At 30.6% G+C, this 21,902-nt stretch overlaps 2 protein-coding genes across 3 annotated transcripts; both read right to left on the minus strand.

Moving 5' to 3' along the window:
• Positions 1–983: 983 nt before the first annotated feature.
• LOC136075074 (uncharacterized) lies at positions 984–10,103 on the minus strand. Of its 2 annotated transcripts, none has more exons than XM_065787313.1 (2): positions 10,008–10,103; positions 984–2,274 (listed from the first exon to the last, which is right to left on the minus strand). In XM_065787313.1, exon 2 carries the CDS (start codon positions 2,265–2,267, stop codon positions 999–1,001), a length of 1,269 nt encoding a protein of 422 aa, XP_065643385.1. In that variant the 5' UTR covers positions 2,268–2,274; positions 10,008–10,103; the 3' UTR covers positions 984–998. The 2 variants fall into 2 exon arrangements, with proteins under 2 accessions (XP_065643385.1, XP_065643384.1); XM_065787312.1 differs by lacking the exon at positions 10,008–10,103 and adding an exon at positions 2,431–2,543.
• A 10,023-nt stretch (positions 10,104–20,126) lies between these two features.
• Positions 20,127–20,865, minus strand: LOC136074043 (E3 SUMO-protein ligase ZBED1-like). Its single transcript, XM_065786342.1, has 2 exons — positions 20,608–20,865; positions 20,127–20,540 (listed from the first exon to the last, which is right to left on the minus strand). Exons 1-2 carry the CDS (start codon positions 20,863–20,865, stop codon positions 20,127–20,129), a joined length of 672 nt encoding a protein of 223 aa, XP_065642414.1.
• Between the last annotated feature and the right edge of the window lie 1,037 nt (positions 20,866–21,902).

The following is a 21,902-nucleotide window of genomic DNA, read 5'->3' on the forward strand; positions in this document are numbered from 1 at the left end:
TTGTATTTTATTTCTTTGTAAACGTAACCACGCAATCGTTCAATTTCTACAATTTGCAATCGTATGCCATGATCGTTTTCTAGTGTTTTAAGATAATTATTTCTTATAAGATCTTCAAGCATATAGCCGTCAATTTGATTTTCAACGGCAAAAATCCCTAATTGATTTATTTTTATATTTCTCATAATTTTTTTGACGTCGTTTACTGACCACTCTGTAACAAGCGCATCTTCCAAACTTTTACAACAATTTACCGTGTTTACTCTCCACCCATGTACATACTTGTATAACTTTCGGGCTTCAAAGTGAGATAAACCAATTTCATGTAATGCATCTTCAGATAGGTTACTTAACAGTCTGCCATTTATCATTTGGGATTTAAACACTTTTTCAAATTTACCGAGTTGTAATCCATGTAACCTTCTTACTATATCTTCAATAGAGCATGAATGTATCTCTTCTAAACTTTCAAGTTCTCTCTTCTGTAAATCATTAGTGCATTTTCTAGGTTTGACACAAGAGTAGGCTACACTCATGTAGTCCGAACTAAGTTCTTTAGTAGATCTTGAACTGTTGATGTATTCGTGTAAGTTCTCTTCTCCACTCCCAATACTTTCAGCTAAAGATGTGTCACTTTTTGAAAGCTTTTTTTTAAAGCTTCTTTTTTTCCATCAACTAACGTTTTTAATGATTCGTTGTTATATTCTTTAGATTCAGTGCAGTGTTCTATTGTAAAAGAATTATTTTTTGTTGAACTATTCAGATATTGTTCAAATGATTTTATTTCGCGTTCTTTAATATCAGGCGAGTCAATTCCAGAATCTATATTTTTTACAAATCAGCATTTTAAATTTGATTCAGTTTTTTTACGGGGTATTCATGAAAAAAAAAGATCGAAAGCTTTTTTCTTCAAAACTTTTGCTGAATTTTAATGCGTTTTTTGACGACGCATAAGACTACTAATCTTATTATGGTATGTTTATTTTGTTAGAAACGTTTTACCAGTCATAATAAATGTTTTCTGCGCTTTTTTCTGTTACGGTGTGTATGTTCAAAGCATCTGATTTGTCTTCACTTTTAAAATTCAACTTTTGTATTGGCTTGTTAATGTTACGTATTTTTCTTTGTACGGCCCGCTCAATCAACTCACTTTGACTTTTTGAAAAGTCATCAAAGTCATCTGACATTTGAAAAACACAGTTTACTGGAGAGAATTCTTCAATTGTCGGAGAAGAATGCAAACTTGTAACTTTTTTTTTTCTATTTTTTTTGTTCAATGACATTCTGTTCCAAACAGGTAAAAATAATGACGTTGGTCGAGCAGCCACTTCCTTTACTTTATGTTCAATTTTCTCTACAGGTTTACTGGTTAAACCTTTAAGTGACTCTATAAAATCATTTTCTTTATTTTGTAAAATTACTTTCTGATTTTCAAAAGAAGTGTTTATTAGAAGTTGTCCGTAAAATAAAGGAGAATATATGTCGTAATAAATTGAAAACATTATTGCCTTTATTCTATTTTGGTATTCATCTGAGGAAAATTTTCCTAACTCTAATACGTATGTAGACATGGGTTCATTTGAAATAAAAACTTTGATACCAGAATCAAGTTGAAATATTTGATAAAGAAGTTTACTTTGATTCCCTACAAGCTTGCTTACAGTTAAAATAGATTCGTACACATGAACACCATCTACAACAACGTTTCCAGGAGGAACCTGAAAACCCATATTATTAATAAACCTTATTATCGTGCCTGGAGTTATATCAGTTGATAAGAGCTCTTCAAGGGAAATAGTTTTTTTGCAATGCACAAATACAAAAAGGTCTTTGCTTAACAATGACTCTAAAGAAAGATATAAATTTTGACCTTCAGACGTTATTATTTTAATACGGTTGAGATCTTTAAACAATTCCCCACTATCCAACTTAAAAAATTCTACATCTTGAGAAACTTTGGATAAAATGTAACTTATATTAGGAAGATGTTCTTGAACTTCTTTTAAATCTGTAGGATAAATTTCATCCACGATATCAACGTAAAGATCAGCTATTACTTGCGTATTTAATCGAAATATATTTCCATGCCAATCTTTTCCGAACAAAAGCTTAACGCATTGTCGTTGCAAGACTGTAAGGTTCATTCCAGCTTCAAGTACAAAACCTCCGCTCAAAAGACATTTTCTGCTTGTTATTACTGAGGTTGGTAAACAAAGCATATCCAAAGCATCTGGAAGAGAGAACTCATTTAGTTTTGCTTCTGCCATTTGTTACCTGCCAAGAAAAACATCAAACGATTAGACTAATTAAAAAATGTTGTATTTGCTCTTAAAATTCATAAAACATTGCTTTATAACTGTGTGCGTGTGTGAGTGCGTGTGTGGTTTTGGGGCAAAAGTAAAACTGTTAAAAGTATTATTACACTTATACCATGGACGTAGTAACAGAAGTAACGTAGTAGCGCTATGGAAAACAGTAAAACTTAGATCAAATACAGTTAAAATATTATTGGAATTCAGCGATAAATGCATTTGCTTTCATATGTTTAAAAAATTCTGTAACGCATTAAATTTATAACAACATATTTATAAACTATAAACATATTTTGCATTAATCCTTCTTTTATTCCCTCTAATATTTCAATTAAATTCCATTGTATTATAAATAATCATTTTAACAATGCATTTTAACGCATTTACAATGCATTTTAACTTTTATAGTAAGGGAATTTTTTTTGACGTTTAAAAAATGTTGAACTCTTCTATAAAAAAGCACGCAATAAGTGGTTTCACTATTTATTTTATTTCTAAAGCCCGTTAAGAGGGAAAGTCCCTCAAAATTTAGGAATTTTTTGAATTTTTTTTTATTGCTAACTGAAAAATAAAATTATTAGGAAATTGAATGGTCAAAACAGTTTTCAAAAAGCAAAACTTTTTGTTAAATAAATTACGTTTTTGTATGGTCATCTATGTGTCATTCTTCCCTAGCAACGTCCCTGGTTACATGAAAATTATAAATAAAACACATTCTGGACCACTTTATTTCTTCAGTTTTGTTAGAAATGCAAGCTTTAAAGTCATATTTCAAAACCTCCTAATTGAAAATCCGTGCCATATGTAGCAGGGTATGATTTTAAGTCATCTTTTTAAGCTAAAAAACTGTAATTGAGTTAAAATGAACAAATCTATAATAGCAAAATGTGATGAAAGTGTTACTGATAGAGTAAAATTTTCTACTAAACGTCTTAGAAAACGTAAAAGTTCTTTTTATTGAATGAGAAAGCAAGAAAAAAATGTAAATATTGGTTTAAATAGTGTATATAGTAATGATGTAAATATGACAAACTATGTAAATACTGAAAGTCAATATGTATATGAAAGTGCATCAGAAAGGAAAGTTAAGCCAGTAATGCTACCAAGTAGAAAATTAGATTGTGTTTGTGGCTACAGATTTATTGACATGAAAATTCTTGCCTCCATATTTATGAGACTTGCATGTCCAGAATGTTTGCAACCGTCTCTATTATCGTTAAGCGAGAGTGAAAAGTCTTGTAAAGGATTTGCATCAAATTTATTATTAAGCTGCATTTGTGGTTTTAAATTAGACTTTGAAACGTCAAAAAATGTAGCAGGGTATGATATTAATAAAAGAGTAGTATATGCAATGAGAACACTCGGTCAAGGCCTATCTGGGTCGACATCGGTTTGCCATGCTAATGAATATGCCAAAAAGATTATGTAAAAAAAACTACAATGTTATTGTTCAGAAATTGACAAGCGCAGCACAAACAGTTGCTAATGATACTATGCATGAAGCTGCACAAGAACTCAGAGATGGCAAATTTCTTAATGAAATAGTAGATACTGGAGTTTCGGTTGATGGAACATGGCAAAAAAGGGGATATAGTTCAAATAATGGTGTTACCGCAGCATTGTCCATAACAAATGGGAAGGTTTTAGATGTTGAACCATTATCTAGAAAATGTAAAATATGTGAAAAAATTCAAAATACAGCTAATTCAAACCAGCAACCAGCAGAAAAAAAAGAACACATTTGCAATAAAAACTATGAAAGATCAGCTGGTGGGATGGAAACTGCTGGTGCGATAAAGATATTTAATCGCTCTCTAGAGAAATATAACTTGCGATACACAGAATACTTAGGTGATGGTGATAGCAAAAGCTACACTACTGTCAAAGGAACATACAAGGATGTTCAAACAATTAAACTGGACTGTATTGGGCATTTTCAAAAGCGTCTTGGATTTCGTTGTCGACAATTAAAAAAACAAGTCAAGGGCTTAAATGGTAAAGGTCGTTTAACAAACGCTTTAATTGATCGCCTGCAAAATTATTTTGGAATTGCTATTAGGAAAAATTCTGGAAATCTTGAAGGTATGAGATCATCTGCTTTAGCAAGTTTATTTCATGTAGCATCTTCCAGAAAAAATAATTGGCATTACCCGCATTGTCCCACAGGTACAGACAGTTGGTGTAAATACAATCGTGATAAAGCTAATGGTACGAATGAGTATAAACCAGGACTTGGTCTTCCTATGGATATTGTACTTAGATTGAAGCCTATATATGTAGAATTAACTTCAGATGCTTACTTGAATCGATTACTTCATGGAAAAACACAGAACCAGAGTGAAAGCTTCAACGCAATGATATGGTCCAGATATACGAAAGTCCAAATATATTTCGCTTGCACAACTAAAATTTGGACTTTACGATGCTATTGGAGTCTTTAATATAGGATTAAAGTCTAGTATCCTTGTATTTGAAAAACTTTGTATGATACCAGGACTGCATACCATTTCTGGATGCAGTTACTTGAACCAGAGAAGAGTCAGCCTGTCAGTATATAAAAACAAAGACACGATCAAGAAACGAAGAATGATTTTAAGAGGCCGCAAACATAAAAAATCTGACAAATTTGAACAGAAAGAAGGAAGTATGTATGGGGCTGGTGTTTATGATTAAAAATTATCAACAATATGCTGTTTTATATTATATTTCTTTTATTACTGTTAATTTATAATGTTTTTCATCCGAACTTTCTCTTATTTGTCATTTTTCTCAGAACGCGAATTTTTAACCTCCCGGCAGAAGTATTTTGAAAACCGCTTAACCGATTTTATATGAAATTTTCAGGATATGTTCCTCATAAAGATGTAAACAATAAGCAGACAACTTTTTTAAAACGTTTTTTAAACAGAAAAAAAATTAGAAAACGTTTATAATTTTTGTGCTTAAAATGGTAGCAAGAGTTAAACATGGCTACCACCTGACAGAAAAGTTGTTAGCAAAAACTGTCTGCTTATTGCGTAGATCTATCTTTCATCAAAATACTCGGAAAAAAATACCTATTAATGCCTTTCTGATCGACTGAAATCTTTGCCAGGGTGAAGGAGCAAATTTCCCTTTTATCCTTAGTTACCAGGTTACCATAGCAACAGGGTGCTATATTTTATGATAGAATCTTTTGATTACTATTATAGTTTTATTTAAAATATATAACAACTTTGTAAATGCTTTACTTTAGAAAATAATTTTTTGAGGGATCTTCCCCCTTAAATCACAAAAATAGTAAAAATAGAATATAAATGGTGTACGATCAAAAACTAATGAATCTGTACTTTATTTTGTTTCTAAGTTTATATAAAATTGGTTTATTATGTAACCTATAACATTTTGTTTTATATAAATTTTGATTTAATGGAAATCTTTTGGAAAATAACTTTATACTTAAACTTCCGTTATAAGCGATGACGTTGCGAGTACTTTTATTCATCCTTATCTACCAATTTAACAAACGAATTTAACAATTTAACAAACAAATATTACCTAAAGTAAGATATACATAACTAAAAATTCTTTAAAATAAAAAAAAAATGCAATTGTTACACAAAAAGGATAAAACCTCTTGATGCAAATTTCTGCTATACTCTGTAAAAAATTATGAGATATACTAAATCACTTAAAATTAGAAATTTAAAAGCGTTTAACAAAGGGAATATTTTTAAATGGCAAATGTGAAAAATAAATGTTATAACCTGATGAGTAAAATCATCTTATCGAAAATAATTGCATGTATATAAATATAATATAAATGACAAACATTTTGTAAATAAAACTACTGAAATATAAAATGGTTACAATTCTTAAAATTTTTAAGTACCAGATTGACATAATTTTGAAGAAATTTGTTTAGGTAATATTTGGGATCCGTAAAATATTCACCTCTAAAGTTATTTTTAATTCATAACCTTTTGAAATCCAATGTTATATTATTATATAGATCAAATCTAGGGGTGTAATGAGGGAAATTTTTTTTAAAGTAAATTTTCACCCCAGCCGAATGCTTAGTTTAAAACCGTATAAATTTAGGTGGCGTACCTAATATGTAAGCGCATTACCCAATCCAGTAATTCAAATAAAGATCTAGTTTCACGTTTTTGTAATGCATCTATGCAATTGTTACATAATTATTAAGTTTAGATTTATAATTATAGAGCCCAATTAAATTGGAAATGATCTTTTATTTGTAAATTATTATCAATTTATTATATTATGTAACTCAATCGCAAAGTAAGGTAGTTTCAATGTTATTTAACCTAACTTGATTGATACAAGAGCTCGTGATAATAGCACATTTTTAATTTTATGAATCGTTACATAACTTAACAATTTTGAGAAATTAGAATTGGTATACTTTAAGAAACAATAAACACTTGTGTTTGTCATTCAGTTTTGACACTTTCTTAATGTTCTTGTATAAATATGTTAGTTTATTTATATCAATTTTGAACAATGGTTAATAAGAGCGTATTTTATTTGGAGAAAAAAGCTCCATAATTTTCGCCCAATCTGCGACGATAATATGCTAATGGAAAACTTAGATAAATGATATGTGTCATAAAAAAATGTACTCTTGCTTGCTTAATACATAAAAGGGAAATTTTTCTAATTACTCAAAGTTTGTTAAGACTCCCTCGTTTAGTAACTGTTACTAAAAAAAACTCTTTTAAAAAAACACAAAAAAAAAAAAAATTATGTATTTGTATAAACTAGCTTAAACATTAAAATATTTGAAAATATATATCAAACACAGATCAAAATAAAAACTATAATCACTTATCAAAATATTAAATATTAAATGAAATTATAATAAAACAGCCGTTCACAAATGGCCATGTGACCGCAAGCCGCGCTAGAATTAAATTGCTTTGTATGTGTTCTGTAAACAACTTTAGTTGAGATTTATGAAGTTTTGATTTTTAAGATCAACATTAAATTGAAATTTAATTTATGAAAAAATTTCAACCCACCTATTTATTGAGACCCCCCGTTTATTAGATCTAGAATCAAATCCCTCCCCCTCAATACTTTATTCGCCCCCTCTGCTGTATTAAGCACAATAAAGTAAAAAATAGTCATGAAAATAAAAATTTTCATAAAAAATAAAATTTTGATTTGACATTTTTTGACATTACGTAATACAAAGATCTATATAAACAATATAGTAACGTAAAACGAAGTTAGTTCTATATTGATAAATGAGTTGTGAGATGTGTTGTAGGATGCGGTTGACGACTCAATTTTATCAGCATAATCTTTATCAAAGGAATTGTCAATATAGTGTTAATAAAGGAAACAGTTTAAAAGAAGGAATGCTTTTTAAAAACTTTTTGCAGTCATTTCAAGTAAATGTTCAACCATAAAATGACTGTTGCTGAATATAAAAAAATATTATCCATTTTGTAAGCAGAGTTTTCAAAAGCAAACATAACAAGGACAAAAGATTTATAAGAGACATTGATGAGGCGACTGAACAAGTACAAACTGGCATAACTGCAAACTGGCATAAGTGCACTAAAAGGAGTTTACAAACATTGGCATAAGTGCGAATTGCATAAGTACAAAATGTCATAAGGGTGCTAAAAGAATCTTCAAACATTTGCATAAGTGCAAATTGGCATAAGTGCAAACTGTCATTAGTGCAAATTTCACAAGTGCGCAGCAGTTTCAAAAACTAGCATAAGTGTAAACTGGCAAAAATGCAAGTTGGCATAAATGCGCCAAAAGAATTTACAAACATTGACTTTAGTACGAGTTAGCATAAGCGCAAAGCAGTTGCAAAAACTGGTATAAGTGCAAACTGGCATAAATGCAAATTGGCATAAGTGCACCGAATGAATTTGTAAACATTGGCATTAAAGCGAAGTAGCGTAAGTGCTAACTGGCATTAGTGCAAATTTGCATTTATGCTGGTTTGCACTTATGCAAATATGCCAGTAAAATGTTTCTGCTTTCATATACTTCTTGAAAAATCAATTGTAAGTCTTTGTGGTGAATAACAAGTTTATCTATAGGATTTTTCCTCTCATCAACTTCATCATTGATCCATATTTTTTGTAAATTCCAAAACAAACTTTTTAAAAAAGTTTTTGTTTGTTTGATTGATCAAACGTGTGTAAAATATTTTTTACAAATCTGTCTCGGAAAAACTGAATCTGATACCTGCTTTTCAAACTAAAATTAGATAGCTTTGTAATGTGTTGCACATAAAAAAAAATTTTTAGTTGGTAATTTTAGTCTTTTATTATTGTGTTTTAAAGACTCGTAGCTCGTAACTCATAACTCAATCTCTTGATAATGAATCTTTAAAATAATAAACGCGATTCACATTTTTTTATAATGCAAAATATTAACTATAAAATAAAACTATTATTTGTTTAAGTAAATTATTAAATTGTTTTGCTTCAAATCCCTCCGGTTTACTTAGATAAACTCTAACAGGTTATGCTGTTGGCAATGATTAATGTTGCAACTTTTTCAACTGTAACATAGTACTTTTAAATGTATTCTGCTAAAATCTTTCGCTCATTTAGAAGTTTTGTAAAAACTGTTAAAAACATTTTTGCTTAACCTTGTTTTGGTTTCCCTCAAATGTTTGGGTTGGGCGGACTAGATTTGAAGAACTGTGCTTTGCTTTGCCAGACACAGGAAATTTAACAGTCAAAGGCGGAATCTATTTAAGGGCGCAGACTTTGATGCGTGAGAAGTCAAAAAGTTTTAGCAAAGCTTGAAGTTTTCCCATTTCAAGCCACTGATGGAACGGCTTTAAGTAGAAATTCCAGTAGGGAGGTTTGGATCAGTAAAGTCCGTTGGTTACTTTGAAATTTGAAAAAAAAACTTTTCTTTATCATGGAGCTAGTTAATAAACGTCTCCTCCTCCGTCTGCTCCTGTAGAAACACAAAAAGCAGGTCTCCTATATTCTTAGTGACTTTTTAAGTGATTTGATATATTTTGCTAATTTATTCCAACTTTTATTTTATTATTAAAGCTGAAACAATTTCGCAGGGTTTTTATCATATTACGTTACACGAAACAAGAAAAAATTTGATAATTGTTTTATTTATAAATGGTTATTGTTCTTTTCTTTTACTATAAAATTCTTTATTTAACATTCTTTAGCAATCACTATGCATTAGTAGAAAATAAATATGATAATTAAAGTTTTACACTTAATAATTATCAACTATTTATTAATTTATTTGTTTGCTAAGGTGAGCATATGCTAACTTAATAGTAAACCACTTTTGCGGCAAGTATCAAAACTACAATTTAACATTTTAACTATTTAATAAACTTTATCAAGTTCTTTTTAAATTTCTGATTTTCTAAGTTGTTTGAGATCAAAAGGTAATTACCATTTGATCTAAAACCCAGTAAAAAATTGCACATGGGGTACACGTGGTTTCTTGCATGTAACCCATGTGAGGATTATTATTTTTATCCACGTGGGTTTCCTACGGTAAATCCTATATGAATTTTAAGGTGGTAAATCTCACATGGGTTATATGTGGCAAATTCTACATGAAATATTTTCCCTGTATGTAACTTATGGGGGTAGGGTGGGGTGGTTGGGGGTTTATTTTGTAACGGTGGTTTTTATAGGGTAAAAGCCACATGTGATATAGATAGAAAATAACACATACTTTATAGATCTTAAGTGCCACACATATTTTAATCCAAATGGTATAAAAGTAGTTAATACCAGATAAATGATAATAGCAGAGCTTTCAGAACCTTCTAATGTTCTTTAGCATTTTCTAAAAATAAAAACATAAATACTATTGAATACAATTCTACATAATAAAATTAATCAACCTACACATGTATATTAAAAATAAATTTTCTTTAAATTAAACTTTTGCTACTAATAGATCAAAATAACTTAGATATAATCTTAAAAACCTCAACTTGAAGTTTTTTTTCATGTTTAATATTTAAATAACCAGCAAACAAAACTTTAAAATACTATATTACTAATACATATATATTTTTTAGGTGCCCCAAGAGGTCCTTAAATGTGATGCTCTGTGATAAGACCTTACGGTCTTATCACAGAGCATCACGGATGAGCATTTAATTGAAACTCACCTTCCTAACGGATGTCGCAAAACTTGCCCAGAGGTTTTTTTTTATGTATCAATTTAATAATAGTCTCTCTCCTGCAAACTTTAATAACAAGTTTGAAATAAACATAAAAGAAAACTATTATCTAAGTGCAAATATTAGTAACTCATTAAAAATGCCTCAAAACTTCAATAAATATGCTGAATATGGCATTGCATACCGAGGACCAAATATATGGAATAGTTATCAAAAAAGATCCAAATGTATGGCAAAGTCATTAAGTTCATTTAAGTTTCTAATAAAAAAAGGAATTTTTAAAATTTGAGAATCAATTGTGCTTAAACGGATCACCAAGTAATTTTAATTATTTTAGTATTTATTTTTTTTGATTTACTGCGCAGCAGTTTGATTTACTGCGCAGCAGTTTTATGCCCAGTAGGGTTTTTAATTTAATATCTATATTCTATTAAAAATGTATAAAGGGGCTCTATGAAATGATTGCGATGACGTATTGTCATTTTCATCTTCTTTGAGCCCCTGTCTGTTTAACTCTTTATTTTATAAAGATCATTTTAAAAAAGAACAGTTTTTATTTTTTATTGTATATACAAAAACGGTGGTTGTTGACAAGATTTTACTGTCTTCTTTGTTTCTACGGACATTTTTTTATTTTTTTCTTGTATATATATATGTTGATTATTTATTGTTAAACAGCAAAAAAAAAAAAAAGAAAAGTGGGGTTTGAACCACGGATCCTTTATTTCGGAGACAAGTGCGCTACCACTGCGCCACGGCTGCAAACCAATATAACCATTTATAACCAAATATATAACCAAAACCACAAGAAATCTCAGTTGAAAATTATTGAATATAAATTAACAAATAAATCAAAGAAGTGTTAAAGTGACGTCATAAGAGCATAACCATTATTATGTTGTTAAAGTTGAAAATTTAACTTTTAACCATTCTTTTCTTTACTTTACTTATCATTAAATTATTATTGTTAGAAATGGAATCTTTTTAAGAATTCAAACGGCCAGTTTACATATGCACATGTAAACAGGTATAGATACAGTAAAGTTGTTAATTTAATACTTATAATGACTTAATCCGGGAACTTCTTTGATACCACAAGATTCCAACCTTAGTCCTGCATTTTTCTATTGTATTATAATGAGCTTACTGACAACCTTACACCTAGTTTGGCCTTTTTTGTTAACAACACAGCTGACAAATTTATTTGATAACAATAAAACTCCAGTCTTGACAAAAAATCCTCACCAAATTAAATCCAAACAAAAAGTAGATTACAGCAAAAAATTATTGCAATATAGCGATGCTATTGATATTTTTATATTTATGAATAACAACGCTCTTACTGAGTCTTCTACTTTACGTCTTGACAGATTTTTTATTTAGTATTAGCCTCTCATGAAAACCTTGCATATAATCCATTGCTAAGTTAGCATCTGCTAAGGTGCATGCTAAGGTAAATAATTATTAGCAGTAAAAAACTGAGCTTTATTGAGATCGTGTTGGGTTGCAGTAAAATACCCTGCACAACATAATTTGTATTTATTGAAAATACAACATTTTCAATAAATCGACTAGATAAACATTTAAATTAGTCAAAAAGAACATTTAAACGATAACTGGAAATAAACTCTCTTCACATTTGTTTCAAGTAATCTATTGTGTTCTAAAAGTATGGTACTTGCGTCGCAGATTTGCACAAGTATCTAAAGACTGCTAGTATAAAGATGTCTGATGCAGCACATCCTTGTTGGTAATTTAAACATAGTTAGGGTTTTTCAAAAACAGTGGTTTTGAAAAAACAGCTGTTACTGTTTTTCAATTTCAAAAAAAACAGTTAACAGCTGTTTTTACTGTTTTTTAAAATTTTATAAGAAATTAAAATAATGACACAAGTTAAGGAGCAAAAAACGTCAATGTCCTTATATTTGTCAATGTCGTTTACAAAAATAAATTTAGAAGCTTTACTTGAAGAAGACTAAATAAATAAAGCTATTAAAAAACGCAATTTTTGAATTTTATTAAAGGATAAAAAACTTTAACTATTTAGCTATTCGAATACAAACTACAATTTTTTCTTCATTTTTTATAATAAAATTTTAAAAAGACAAGAGCTTTAAGTGACTCGTCGGACAAACGCGATCTAATTTTTGTGCAAAAATTTGTGCAAACTGAAAAAACACGCTCAACGTCAGTTGATGTTGGTTAAATACTTAAAAGTGCATTGAATAATTTTTGAAGGTTTTCTGTACGTTGTTCAGTGTTCTTATAAAGAGTGAATTCCGATTTTACCCATTTGAAATTTGATCCAGTTGTTGTTGTTGTATGTTCATTACGAAGAAGCAAGTTTAATTCGTCGTTTAGTGATAGACTAACATTTTCAGATTCGGATTGTATCGACTCATCTATTTCAGTTTCTTCATCAAATCCAAACAATCGAGAAGCAAAACGACCGGCAAATATCAATGTTGTTTTTGTTGGAGTGTTTGAAGGATCTTTTAAACTCTTTAAAAGATTCATAACATCCTTGTTCAATCTGTTATCAGTACGGATTTTCAAGTTATTGTAAAATTCTTCACTGATTTTGCTATTGATCATTGACAATTTTTTAAACATAAACTCCAAAATTATTTCAGCACTTGCTAATGTTGCATCTCCCTGACTTAAACGTTGAACTGGAAGTTTTATCGGTTCCATAGCATCATAAAGATTACGAAGAGCAATAAAATCAATTGAATCCAAAATGTGTGTCGCATTGAACTCAAATAAAGTCTCTCGAATTGCCATTTCAGTCTTAATAATCGAGTCCAACATGGTTGGAATTGAATTCCAGCGAGTTTTTACATCAAGATGTAGTTCAATTTCACGTCCTGTTAAAGCTTTCACTTTACTCAAAAAAATGTTGTTGCGAACTGTTGAATTTTTTATGAATTTGACAAGCTTTCGAGAATTTTTAAGCAAATCGTGATAACTAATTTCAGATTGTTCAATGTCGTCATCATTTAGCAAATCTGTTTAGGCAAAACTGGCCAATTATATCCACAAGTCTAATGAATTTTTTATTCACTGCTGCTCCATCCTGAGTTGAGCCAACAATATCTTTGTTCATGTCAATTCCAAATTCAGTTAAATGTTGTTTTATAGCGACAACCATGTCTTCAGCAGAACAAGATCCAACATTGCAAACAAAACCAGTTTTAATAGTGACTTTATCATCGCTGCTGTGTATATTAATTCCAAAGAATCGTCTTCCTCTTATTGTTGTATATTCGTCTACGCACATACTGAATTTTGCTCCATTAGCAAGTTTTTCCGTAATTATTTCAACAACTTTTGCTTTTTTCTCGTTAAAATCTTCAATAATTAATTTCATGACATCACGTTCATTAGCTGGAAGTTTGTAACCATCTCGTGATATAGATTGACGAATATAATTGTTTCTAGTTATTGCTCTAATTGAAATACCATCAGCTGCCATATCTGAAACTATTTCTTTGAGGGATTTTCGATTGAAAAATTCAAAAATTAATTTTATTCTTTTCTCTGCTGTTGGTTCTTCATTGGATGTGCCAGCTGCTGACCTTTCAAAATCAATTCCATGTGTCTCAAGATGTGCTTTCAATGTAGTAGTAGAATTTCCAGAACAGACAATGATTTTGTTGCATCGCGAGCATTGTCCTTCGAGAGATTTTGTTTTTGGATTTTTTCGTTTTGTAGCAAAATCCCATACTGACGACATTGCTGAAATATATAAGCATTGTTATTGTATTCTTAAATCAAATTAAAATGATTTATTACGTACTGTTAAATGTGTTACATTTAAAAACACCCGAGATTTTACTTTCTTCTCTTTAAAAAACACAAGGAAAAACACTAACTTATCACCAATACGTAATATTTTTTGTCATGAAAAAGTCGTTAAAAACAGTAAAAACAGTTCTGAAAAAACAGCTGTTTACTGTTTTTCATTTTTGACCAAAAAACAGCTGTTTTACTGTTACTGTTAGATAGTAATGAAAAACCCTAAACAGTCTTTAAATTTATTACGGGTTGTTGTAAATAATTTAAATTATTGACCACTAAAATAAGCTAAACTAAATTTAAAAAAAGGAAAATTAGGCAGCGTTTGTAGTCTTGCGTTACATACTTACCCAGTCTTTAGTATTTTAATGACATTTTCTATATTCTACTTTTTTCAAACCGTGTTGTACTTTAAAAATACCGAACACGTACAGAACAAAATGAGCACACAAAAAATAATAGTGTTACGAGAATACACAGATGTATACTCGTAACATTATTATTTTTTCAAAGTTTGTGTTCGTTGGCCTGATGTAAAAACAAATGAAGATTTATGTAAGTACATAATCTACATTATATTATTGAATTTAATTGCAATTTAATATAGTTTTAAATTTAATTGCAATTTGATAAAATTATGTAACAATTTAATAAATTACTAACCTACAGTTTGCTTGTATTATTTATATTTGCTTTTGTTTAAAGCATAATGCCTCACAAATATAACAAGCATAGTGTTGGAAAACGTGCATACAACACTAATTCTAATACCATTCTTTTGAAAGATCGTATGGGTGCAATTAATGAAGGTATGTCTATTCGTCAAGCCTCAAAAAATTTTAGTATACCAAGAAGCACTATACATAATAAAATGAAGTCAAAGCATAAAAAATGCATTGGTGCACCAACCATGTTTACTTATGATGAGAAGCAGTTATTTTCATCTAGAATCAAGGTTATGTGTAATTGAGGATTTCCATTAAATAAACTTGATATTAAAATGTTAGTAGCTGGTTATTTAAAATCGCAAAATCGTACTGTAAAAATGTTTAAAAATAATGTTCCTAGTGATGATTGGGTTTCAGGTTTTATAAAACGTTCACAGTTAGCCCATAGAACTGCATCAAATGCCCATAATTTGCGTCAATCAGCCCATAAATTGCATCAAAAAGAAACCGTGTAGCTATAAACAAAGACCAATTAAAAATTTATTTTGACAATATTAGACTTGAGTTGACGGATTTCCACCTTGTAATACTTGGAATTATGATGAAACAAATTTGTGTGATGACCCTGGAAATAAAAAAGTTGTTATGAAACGTGGAACTAAATACCCTGAGAGAAAAATGAATAGCAATAAGGCTTGTTTCTCTATAATGTTTTGTCAAAATGGTGTGGGAGAATTTCTTCCACCATACACAATTTTTTAAAGCACACATTTATACAATTTATGGATAAAACATGGTCCAAAAAGTTCTCACCTTAATAGAACTAAATCTGGCTGGTTTGATGAGGATTGGTTTTTTCGAACATTATTGCCATGCGTTAAGAAACAATTTGGGAAAAAAGTATTAGTAGGTGAAAATCTCTCTTTCCATTTAAGTCATAAAGTTATTCATTCTTGTGAAAAGCAAAACATTAGATTCTTATGCCTTGTGCCCAATTCAACACATTTGCTTAAACCTCTTGGTGTTGCATTCTTTGCACCATTAAAAAAAGCATGGAGAAGTATACTTCTGGATTGGAAACTTACTTTTCGTGGTAAAAAACTTGCGACTTTACCAACGAAGATTTCTCTAAGTTGCTGAATGATTTAATGACATCCATTAATGAATGTTCGAGAAAAATTTTTATAATTGGATTAAGAGTTTTTTGTTTAGTGCCATTTAATCCAAACGTGTATATCAAATTACCAAGTGAAAACGTCTTGAATCCTCGTAAAGCTTTAGACCAGAGCCTTTTAGACATATTGAATGAGAAAAAAATGAAATTGGTGATAAGAAAGTTGTTACACAAAGTAAATATAAGAATAAAAAAAATATATCCAATAAAAACTTAAAATTGAACAAGGAAAATCTATTTCTGTAGAATACGATAGTGAATCAGAAACAGCATCTGAAGGTGAATCAGTGTCTATTGATTTTATGTTACATTATTGAAGAGATGCCTAAAATTTTTTTAAAAAAACAGTTGATGTTACAAATTGTTTGTTAATTCTTTAGTACTCTTTTATTTTTTGCTCTTTCTGACATTTAATAAAAAATTAATAAGTTTTAATTATTGAGTTAAAAAATAATTGAAAAAAATCAAACTATTTTAGCTAATATGTTTTTTTAACAATGTTTATATTTATTTTTATTGCCCTTTTTAACTTTCTAAAAATGTTTTAGGTACCTTTTTTATCATTGTAAAATTTGAAAATTAAATCTCTTTGTTGAAATAAAAAAATACTCATTGTTTAAATAAAAAATAAGTATATTTAAACGGCAAGCTATGTCTCCTTTATATGCAGAAGTTCGCCTTAAATTTTATTTTAATAAGCTCTTGCACTAAACGCGAGGATATTGGTCACCTTAAATATTACGCTTTATAAAAAGTAAATATAATATTCTATAAGGGATCGTCCATAAATTAGGCAATGCAAAAAATATTTTAAAAACGTAAGTAACGGGTCATGCGGAAGTTATCGGGCAAATCCTAATTTCATTATTTGAGCATAATAATTAGTTTTTGTGGTTTTATGCGTAGGCATAAACGTTCTATAATATATAAACTTTATTATTTGAAACACAATTATTTAAAATGAGGTTAAATGCAGCTGAACGAGAATCTTTTCGAAAGCGACTAAAAATGTTTTTTGTAAATAAACCTAATATAAAAAAAAAAAATCGTAAATCATTTTGAAAAGGAAGGATTTGCTCGAAGTTCAATATATGATAACCTAAAGAGACTTGAAACTGTTCCATCGTTTTCTGATAGAAAGCACCCTGGTCGTCCGACATCCTGGACTTGAGAAAAGAAAGCCGAATTACCGAGACTTGTCAACAATCGAAAAGGGGTCAGTCAGAGAAAAAAAGGTATTAAATTCGGTGTAAATCAATCGCAAATTGGTCGTCAGTTAAAAAAAAGTGAATATTAAATATAGAAAACGTGAAAAGACTCCAAAATACACTAGAGAACAACAAATAAAGGCAAAGAAAAGAAACAAGAAACTAGTTAACCAACTCTATAACACAAAATCGCTTCTAGTCATCGATGACGAAAAATACTTTTGTTTTGCAGGGAACAACATGCCTAGAAATTCTAGATACTACACAAACAACAAAAAGACATGCTCAGAAAGTGTTCGTTTTATAGGAAAAGAGAAATTTCCAAAAAAATTATTAATGTGGATAGCCATAACTGACCATAGTATGTCTGAGCCATTGTTTCGCACTTCCAAGACCTGTAGCGATCAATTCATCAATCTATATTAATGAATGTTTAGAAAAACGACTTCTTCCATTTATTCACAAGTATCATGGAGACTTTAACTATTTATTTTGGCCAGATTTAGCAAGTTCTCATTATTCTAAAGATTCTCTAAATTGGATGGACCAATATGTCTATTTCGCTGAATCCAATCCCCAAATGTGCCTCAAGCACGACCAATTGAAAATTTTTGGGGACATTTGGCACAGAAGGTTTACGAGGGAGATCGGCAAGCTTCAACAGAGCAAGTTTTGATTGATCGCATTAAACTAAAACTACAAGAAACTGATTTAAACTTTTTACAGTCGCATATGAAAGGCGTCAGAGCAAAGTTGAGATCAATTGCAGATGGTGGTGTTTTTTCATATACAAAAAATAATATATTTTTATTAAAAGATAAATGCTTTATTTAAAAAAAATATAATAGTAGTTTGTTTTTTTTATTTATAAATAAGTTATTGACGTTTTTGTTTTGTCCGATAACTTAGTTAGTAAGTGTTATGTTTTTACAGCATTGGACAAAACATTTGCAACCGACATCGAACAATGCTAAAAAGTGTTCCTAATTCTACATGTCTTAAAAACAAAAAGAACTATACTACCACAGCAAACAGTTCAGGAGTCTAGAGTCATAGCATGCCATGACATAAGCAATCAGCTGACTGGTGACAGCACACAGGCAGAATTTCATTGACAAGTGCCATTTTGCAGCGGACAAAACAAGTGCAACTTTTTTGGTTTGTTTCATTTTCTTAAGTCTGGTCCATGTCAACGTCACGGAAGTTTTTTTAATAATTAAAGGAAGTATCCAGAAGTTTCCAGAAGCCTTCAGAAGCTTCCAAAAGTTTTCAGAAGAAGCATCTGGAAGCATCCAGTAGCATCCAGAAATATCCAGAAACATTCAGAAGCATCCAGACGCATCCAGAAGCTTTCAGAAGCTTCCAGAAGCATTGAAAAGAAGCATCTAGAATCTTCCAGAACAGGTTCACACAGGTTCATTTTACTATATAAGAGACATGTAAATCGACATGTAATTCAGTCAGTATATGGAAGTCAATCAGTCAGTATTATCAAGACCATTATATCATGTTAATTTAATACTTATGCAGATTTTAAAAGTGAAAATATCAAAATTAGCTATATTGGTACAGGTGAAACAGGACCAAAGACACCAAGGCCCAGGGGCATTCCCCTTTTTAAAAAAATTGACCCATAAATAGACTTTTTTTTTCGAAATAAGGGAATGTTCCTCCTCTATTTTAAAAACCGTGTCGTCGGCCCTGTGAAATAATAGCAACAAAACAAGTAACATAATATTAAACAATATATATGTTTGTATTGAACTTATTATTATTAAGAAACAAATAATATAGTCATAAGTAATGGTAAAAGTGATCAGATACACAGAATTTTGTCTTTTCAATCAGCTTTTACATATGATATTAGTACCGTTAGTACTGTTAGTTAAGAAACGGGAGATTCTTACTCAAAAACACAAGCATTTGCACTCGTTCCGGAGTTAACCGGCTTCTTTTCTGGTCGCAGATATGACTTGCAGTACTAAACACCCGCTCCGAAATCACTGTACATAGAGGCGTCCCTCAATATTTCTGTGCTAGTTTTTTCATGTTAAGAAATTTGGATTTCCTCCAGTATTCAAAGACGTCCTCGTGACTTTCAAGTAGAGGTTCTTTCAAGTACACTGCTACTTCGTCTGACATTGTGCAATGCGCAGTATAAATCTAAAACATTAAAACAATTTATAGGCTTGAAAAATTTAAAGTACAATACTAATATAGAAGCACAATACTTACTACAGAATTTGTGTTGATTAATTGGTTATATAATGACCAGACAGCACCTGGAGCAGGTGTGGTAGGTTCTTGATTTTCAGCAGCTTTAATTTCATGACCCTTGTCTATGTCCAATGCATTTAACTCGCCAATTAATAAAGTAACAGCTTTCTCAGCCATCGTCCTGCTCCTAAAAATCTTGTTTTCAAATCTGGGATCTAGTATTGTTGCAAAAGTATATATAGGTTCGTTCTCGCAGTCTCCGTAACGTCGATGCAAAGATTGACACAGAGATTCTTTAATATTTCCGTAGTCCTTGATGCGATCAATTGACATGTTAACTGCATTTATTATTGGGATAACTTCTGATGTGGTCACTTTCGATGAACTTGCAGTAAGCGTGACCTCTTCAAACACTTTTAAAGCAGCAACGAGAGGAACCACACTGTCCAATTCTCCGTTTGACAACTCCTTGTTTTGTCGAGTAGCTTTTGGGAAATGTGGCGTTACCAATAGAATCGCATCTTTTTGTTCAATTAAACGGTTCTGCATGTAGAAGGTGCTATTCCATTTAGTTGGCTCATCTTGAATAATGCTGTATTAAGGCAGTCCTAGAGTCTCCTGAGATTGTCTCAAAAGTTTGTATGACTTAACCGAATGTTTAAAGTATCCTACTATTCTTCTACAGGTAGCAGTTAGTAAAGATATGCGTTCATTGGCGAGGCAGCCGTCTTTCACAACCAACTGAAGTGTATGGGCAAAACAAGGAATAATTGTAAACTTCCCGACTTCCATAGCAGAAACAATATTTCTGGCATTATTTCTTATTACTACATTGATTTTTTCAAGTAGTCCCCAACGCTTAAGTGATTCATTCATAAAGTTAACAAGATTGGTTGCGGTGTTGGACTCACAAGGAAAAGGTACCACGTCAAGACAAATGTGAATTTGTTTCATATCTTCTGTGAGGAAATGTGCTGTTAGGCTCATGTAATCAACATTGGCTGTTGAGCTCTACATGTCGGTAGTTATACTAACATGATTAGCTTTTTTTTGCCAAGAACTGAATTTTACTTGATACCTTCTGATAAATGCTAGGAATTTCAATAGTCGAGAAGTATTTTCTGCTTGGTATCGTATACCTTGGCTCCAAAAACTGTAGTAACCTCTTGAAACCGGGATTTTCTACGATACTAACAGGTTGGTTATCTGTGCATATCATTTCAGCAATAAGCCTTGTAATTTTTATTGCCTTCGGATTTGTAGATGTGAGAGGCCTGGTCTTTGCAAACACTTGGTGTATTGTTGGTTGTTTAGTAGATGGAGATCTAGGCTTCATTTTTATAGAACTAATTGTGGAAGAAGAGCTTCTAGTATTGATCTCCGCATCATCAACCTTAGGGTTGAGACTTGTGAATGCGGATGCAAGTGTAGAAGATTGAGGTTACCTTGGCATAGGAGTTTCAAAAGCAGGGTTAGGATTGGATTTACAAGATGGTCCTGCGGTAGAGCTATCCTCGCATAGATTAAAATCGAAACGCTAGCTTTATCATGTTTCTGATTTATGATTTCAGATTTATGGAAGGTTTTTAAATGCTTTAGCATGTTCAATGTTGTGTATGACTGACAAACTCTGCCACCACTCCTGGATATAACAGTTTTGCAAAAGTTGCATATTGCAGAGTTAGTGTCATTTGAACTGATCACAAAATAGTCCCATACCTCGCTTTATTTACGTTTCGGCATGACAATGACACTATATATATATATATATATATATGTTTATATTCCGAAATTAAAACAGCATTTATAAAGATACAAAATAATAATACTAACAATAATAATTATTATAATAAAACAAGCAAATAAGATTTTTATGATAATACTTACTGTCGGTAAATTGATTAAAATTGAAAAAAATAAATCAATTGAAATTTCGAGTATAAACTTTTACTTTTATTTTCAACGTTTACTGTTGTTAAGGTCTTCCTTCACAGTTACTTAACTTCAACAATGATATGAAATGCGAAAGTGAAGATTTAACGTAAATTAAACAAAAAAAAATTTCAACGGCAAAGAGTGTATATATTAACTTAAATTATCAAGGAAGTAATAATAAATGAAGTGAAGTCGTTAAAAAGTCTTTTAAAAAAGAATCGGAATCGTTAAAAAAGTTGAGAATCGCGATTCTTACGATTCCTTGAGAATCGGAATCGGCCCATCTCTAGTATAAGAAAAAAATTTTTTTAAGAATTTTTGATTCCCTAGGTCACCATGATAGGAAAAATTATATTAACTAGCAGAAAGCAACCCGTAATACGGGTTACGGTCGATCTGTTGCTTAATTTATAGTGACTGTTTTCCGCAATTTAAAGT

The sequence above is a fragment of the Hydra vulgaris genome, chromosome 01 (genome assembly GCF_038396675.1).
Source record: "Hydra vulgaris chromosome 01, alternate assembly HydraT2T_AEP".
In the NCBI taxonomy this organism is placed as follows: Eukaryota; Metazoa; Cnidaria; class Hydrozoa; order Anthoathecata; family Hydridae; genus Hydra; species Hydra vulgaris.